This window comes from Sorex araneus, chromosome 1 (genome assembly GCF_027595985.1).
Source record: "Sorex araneus isolate mSorAra2 chromosome 1, mSorAra2.pri, whole genome shotgun sequence".
Lineage (NCBI taxonomy): Eukaryota > Metazoa > Chordata > Mammalia > Eulipotyphla > Soricidae > Sorex > Sorex araneus.
In genome coordinates, this window is record NC_073302.1 from 106,185,970 (window position 1) to 106,191,969 (window position 6,000).

Genomic DNA, 6,000 nt, shown 5'->3' on the forward strand with positions numbered 1-6,000 from the left:
GATTCGCACTGATTTGAAAATCCTCCTTTTCTGGGGCTTTCTACTGTCTTGTGGACTCCCATGTCCTGAGTTGAAGGTCTCTGGATTATTAACCCATCTGTAGAGGAGGAGGAAGACTGGAAGAAGGAATCAGACGCTGAGTGGATTCATTAATTTGAAACTCATGTATATTTTTAAGGGACTAAGGAGGTCAGCTCAGTGAGCTAACGTTTGGGGAAGCCCAACGTTGGTCTTGCCCATTTTTGCCATTAGGTTTGAAGTTTCTGCGAGCTTCCCGGGCGAGGCCTATCAGCTGGCCTTCTGCGCTCCTGGCCCTCAGGAGGCGTGCACAGTAGCCCTTTTGGACTTGTTTGGACTGGTTCAGTTTCATCACCCGGCAAGTTAGGGGAATTAGAATTGCCGTTCCCAGCCATGGAGCCACTGCCTGCGCTCTGGTTTCAGATTAGTGGGGAAAGCTGAGTAAGGGGTCTGTGTAGCCTGAAGAGTGCCGTTGTTTGGGCTGGAGGCTCGGGCCTTGTGTGCACTGGTGTGTGGCCGCCTGCTGCTGTGCTCGTAGTGTGGATGTGTGCTGGGGCTTCTTGAGGTCCGAACTTTCATTCCGATGTAACTTCCTTCTCCTAGTGGACAAGCTTGGCTGAACTGAGTGCTGTGGAAGCAAGGCAGACAGCTTGTGATGAACTGTTCACGAACGAAGTAGAGGAATATAAACTGTATGAAGCTTTAAAATTCCTAATGCTCAACAGAGCCATTGAACTCTTTGAGGACAGAGAGAAGGGAAAGGAAGTGCCATTTTTCTCTGTGCTTCTGTTTGCTCGGGATACGTCAAACAACCCTGAACAGCTGCTGAGGAACCATCTGAACCACGTGGGTCACACTGGAGGCCTTGAACAGGTGCGTCGGACTTTGTGCGTCAGTGTGCTTTGGCTTCGAACAGCGCCTTAGCCATCAGAATGATCTCTTTTTCTTGAGGGCAGGAGTTCTATGTGGGGTCGTTGAGCTCTGGCTGAGGGGTCTCACAGTAGCAGTTCTCTTGAGTTCTCTGGGGGCTCAAGAAGGGCTGGAGGACCCACTTCTGATGTGGCTCACTCATCTGACTGAGAGCAGGAGGCCTCGGTTCTCATGGTAGTTTCTGAGAAGACTCTGTTGGTTTCCAAGTAGGTCTTTGAGTGCCCTCCTGACCTGGTGGATGGCTTCTCTCAGAGAGTGATCTGTGGGCCTGAGCTATGGCTCAGCAGTAGAGCACATGCCTTGGAAGGGCCCTGGGTTCCATCCTGACTGTGTTTTTAAAAAAGAAAGAAGAGGGGTGATAGGACAGCAGGTAGGGCGTTTGCCTTGCACTCGGTCAACCAGGGTTTGATCCGCAGCATCCCATACGGTCCCCTGAGCACCGCCAGGAGTGATTCCTGAGTGCAGAGCCAGGAGTAACCCCTGGGGATTGCTGGGCAGGCCGGGCCTGGAAGAGAAGGGGGCACAGCGCCCACCTGTCTGCTCTCTCTCTGCCCAGGTGGAAATGTTCCTTCTCGCCTACGCTGTGCACCACAGCATCCAGGTGTACCGCCTGTCCAAGCACAACACCGAGGAGTTTGTCACCGTCTATCCCACGGACCCGCCCGAGGACTGGCCCACCGTGACCCTGATTGCTGAGGACGATCGGCACTACAACATCCCTGTCAGAGTGTGCGAGGAGACGAGTCTGTGAGCGCCACCTGGAAGGTTCCGTGGCCAGCTGTGATACTGAGCTTGCAGCACTCGGCGGCTCGATGCAGTAGGATGTGGGGGCTCCAGGTGCATCTGATGCAAGGTGCAGACTGCAGCTTCTCCATGAAATAAATAGTTTTGTACCTGAGGAGATTCACTTTGGGAAGGAGTACGTTCTTTATATCCGGGGTCTCTGCTGGCCACCTGTGCAGCTGGGAGTCCTGTCCACTTCTGCCTCTGACCATACTCTTCTTCGCAGTGCATCGGGCTGTAGCCGTGTCTGAGCTGCTGGGCGTGGAGGGGCCTGGGGTGCCCTGGTCCCCACCCCCCAGTTCCTGGAGTCAGGAGGAGCTGAGATGTGGCTACTTGCAGATATCTTTCAGGCACTCTACAGAGGGGAGAGGTAGCCGACTACATCCCCAGGGACGGCCACGTTCCTGTCACCAGAGGGCACGCCTCACTGCAGGAGCTCTTGCTTCTTGCCTCAAGTGTGGGCGAGCATCTGGCCGTGCCACAGCTGCTGGCGATCGGAGTTAGGCTGAGGGAGGAGCATTTTGCTAGGAGCATTCCTGCCTGGTACAGGCTAGGGTGGTCATAGGGGTTGGGGCATGGAGTGGTGCGTCCGTGGGGTTTGGAATGTGGCCATTTATCTGCTTCTGCATTGATCCTGACAACCAGACGTCAGGGCTGGGGTGGTCTCACATCTGGCGGCAGAGAGACCCTCGGATTCCAAGCTTTATTTGATAGTAATTCAAGTCTTTCCTGGTGCAAGTTCAAGTCATTCATAAGGTCTCTTACCTCTTTGTTTGGGGAAGGGCATGCCTTTTTCCTTTATAGAGTAAGTTTTGCTTTCACTGAAATACTAAAATTCTTACTTGAGAAAACTCAGGAAGCACCAAACTATGCAAACTGTTTCATGAGTGTTTTTTCCAGGCCCTCATCTCTCACAGTCACATCCTGTCCGTGTGGAGGCATTGGCGAGCCTTCGTGTTCTTCACTGTGAGATGCAGTGGTGCCTCACTCGGGAGGTGCCTTGAAGCCAAACTAAAGGAATAGTAATGATGTCATTTTAGTGCAGGTAACATTGAGTGTTTGTTCTAGTGCTCATTGTGGCGGTGACTAGACATGCTTACCATTTCTCCTGGGAACTCTGTAAAGCACAACTTTGAATGTATGGGTTGATTGTCTGAGGCCGTGGAAGTCTGTCCTTCGGAGAGCCTTGGGGTCTGTTCGTCTCTGCTGTTGGATTTAGCAGCATTCATGATTCCGATCATCTTTGCCTTTTGAAAATGTCTTAATCTTAGTGAACAGAAATTCTGGACAACTTGCCTGTTTACATTTCACACGTTTTTCCTCTTCCTCTGTAAAATATTGTTAGAGTTTGCAGAAATTGTGGTCATGGGCACCGTGTTATAAAGATCTGAAAGGATGCACTTTCAGCTACTTCTCAGGTCTTGTTCGGCTCCTCTCTCAGACTCGCTTGAACAGAGCAGTGTACCCGAAGTCAAGCTTTCACAGAAATAGTGCTCTGGGAAGTCCAGGGGACCAAGTCTTCCACAGGCCGTTTCTGGTTGCAAATTGCAATTTCAGTTTCCCTCCATCTGAATTGCACCCGCCATTCCAGTTCTTGGTCCGACAGCGGCAGAGAGAAGTGAACTGAACCCTAACTGGGTTCAGGAGGATTGAGGAGGACGGCTCGGGAGGATCTTGAAGGAGGATGGTCAGGAAGGCGGATCAGGGGATGGGTCCGGAGGGTGGGTCAGGCAGATGGCCTCCCAAGAGCGAGCTCTAAGTGAGCAGCTAGCCTGGAGCTGGTTCCTTGCTTTCAGCACTGTGGGACCCAGGGCCCTGCGAGAGTCGCTCTCCGTGAAGCAGACGGAACTTCCTTCTCCCTCCTCTTTCCTGGGCAGGATATTTCAGCCTCACAGAACCCACCTGGAAGGAAGGACTTGCCCGCCCCCAAGAAGTCCCTTGTGACAGGCTGGTGGAATGAGCACTCCTCCTTGAGAGCCTTTCCCCTCCCCTGCTCGACCCGTCAGCACGTTCAGCCTCTGCTGACTGTTCTCCCAGTGTGGCCGAGTGTGGGGCAGCTGCAAACCAGAGGCAGCACACACAGAGCCTCCCTGCACACCCGAGTCAGTGGGGTTATCTGCAGGGCGGCACTTCCTGGGCGCAGCCGCCCTGAGAAGGTGTCCTTGTGCACCCAGCAGGGCAGACTCGGGAGCCCATTCCCACGTCATGGCCTTCGCTCTCCAGCGCTGCTGATTTTGCCTTCCCGTCCCTTCAGGCCTTTTCTTTCCGAGCCCTGGGCACAGCAGTCCAATCTTAGGCCGCTGCGGCACGCCTTCGTGGGGTTTCAGGGGCTCTGGGTTTTCTGTTGAGTGTTTCAGCTGTGTTATTCCCCCCACCGACCCCTCACCCCATGGTGCTGGTTTACCTGAAAAACTGTAGTCTGCTGCTCAGATACTTGAAAGCTCTTCCTGACCTCTTTCCCACCTGCTTCCAGCCTCGTTTCCTTCCTGTGGTTCCCCTGCCCACCGGTTGACTCCCTGGTTTCGTGCCATGCGCTCCCCGCCCTTATCAGTTATCACAGGTGGTCTCCTGGGAGTGTCATGGTGGCCCTCTGAGGGCCCTGTGGTGCCGTGGAAAATGGCTCATCTGGATGCTGCTTGTGAGGTGCTGTGTGCCCTGGGATGAACCATCGTTCTCCTGTACCATCAGACACTGGCGCGCTCCCACTTCCAAGCTGTGGGAGTGGCCGTCGGTCTCTGCCTTCAGAGTAGTTTGCAGGTGCTCCCGTCTGTAGAATACCAGAAAGTGATTCGGGATCTGACCCTTTGGGGAGTCGTGTAAGTGTATGTAAAGTTAAACGCCTTTTTAGGAAAGATCAGGACTGCTTAACGGTGAAAAGAAAGCCCCGGTGCCTGGCGTGACTCTGAAACGTGGGCGGGAGACAGCGGATCCCCATGTGGTGCCGTCCACGCAGGCCACGGTGTCAGGTGCTGTACCAAGCCACCCCCGGAGTGCTGGGAAGCGAACAACAGCACTGCATTTAGGGGAGAAGTGCTGCTGCGAAACAGAATGGCACCGGTGGCCGCCTGGCCGCCTCCTGGGTCCCAGAGGATGCAAGTCGGAGGGAGTGGAAGCGCTTGGCGGACATGATTCCACAAACGCCTTTTCTCAGGTTTCCGTCCCTCCGTCACAGAAGCCTGGTCTACACTGGCGCTCTGGGAAGGCTCCGGGTGAGCGTGTGTGTGACCAGCCCGGGCAACTCCTGTTAGAACTCGGGCCACAGAGCACAGAGCCCACCCGGGAGTGTGTCGGCCCTTGGTCCCATGGGACAAAGGTGGCAGGTGGGGAATAGTGTGCGTGGTGCAGTGCACTGAGATAGATCCCTGTGAGTGGGCAGGAGCCAGTGTGTGGCGGCATCACTCGGGGTGGCCGCTGTGCTGGCACTAGGAGGTATTCATGGTGGTGGAACGTGTGAACCGTGGTGGTGTGCGTGCCCACACCATGGCCACCGGCTGTTCCAGGGTGGCCTCTGCCCTGGCCCCTTCTCAATTCTGGTTAGAAGGACATCGCGGAAGCTGGACATGGGCCCAGCGGCAGGGCAGCTCTCCCGGAAGCGGGGGGTGGTCTCACTGATAAGGCACTTCCGAAGAGCCCTTTGCGCTTCACTGTAAGGGCTTCTGCGTGTTGAACCCAGCCCTCTCTCTGTCAGCATTAATGGTGCTAAAGTTCTGTTACCCCCCAGAAGCCTGACGGCGCCCGTCTCCTCTGCCTCAGTGCGCGAACAGAGCCAGAGTGGGCGCACCTCCGCAGCTCCTCCTTGGAATGGCCTGCCTGCTCCCCCTGGGCTGCGGCTGCTCCCACCGTCTGCTGGGACTCTGTGAGCGCCCTGGGCAGCCTGCGCCCCTCCCCACCGCCCCCTCCCGCCCCCCCCCTGCATTTTACATGGGGGATTGTAAAATAACCCGAAATAAACTGGAAACCTGACACCTGGCTGTGTTTCAGTGGCCGTTTTTGAGGGCTCGGCTGGGTTTGACAGCGGGGTGGGGGTGAGGGTGGGGTGTCCTTGCTTTCCAGGGCTTCCGAGACTCAGCGGCGTGCGTGTGATGCCCAAGGAGTGTGCAGGGCCTTGTAACTAACTGCTGCCCACCCCCCGCCCCGCCCCTGGGAAAAGCCGGGGTCTGGCCTTGGTTCCAGGTGTGTGTTAGCTGTCCCGCCGGGGCGTTGGGCCTGCGCCCTGACGCCCCGGCATCTCGGCCCTCCTCCTGTTTCCCGGGGGAGGTGAAGGCCTCA

At 55.9% G+C, this 6,000-nt stretch overlaps 1 protein-coding gene across 2 annotated transcripts in view; it reads left to right on the forward strand.

Moving 5' to 3' along the window:
- The window catches only part of OTULIN (OTU deubiquitinase with linear linkage specificity), a 29,786-nt gene extending 24,099 nt beyond the window's left edge, over positions 1–5,687 (forward strand). For both annotated transcript variants that reach the window (XM_055118444.1, XM_055118449.1), the window contains 2 exons: positions 622–891; positions 1,505–5,687. In XM_055118444.1, coding sequence (XP_054974419.1) covers positions 622–891; positions 1,505–1,699 — 465 coding nt within the window. In that variant the 3' untranslated portion in view covers positions 1,700–5,687. The remainder of the gene's footprint in view (positions 1–621; positions 892–1,504) is intronic.
- The last annotated feature ends 313 nt before the right edge of the window (positions 5,688–6,000 follow it).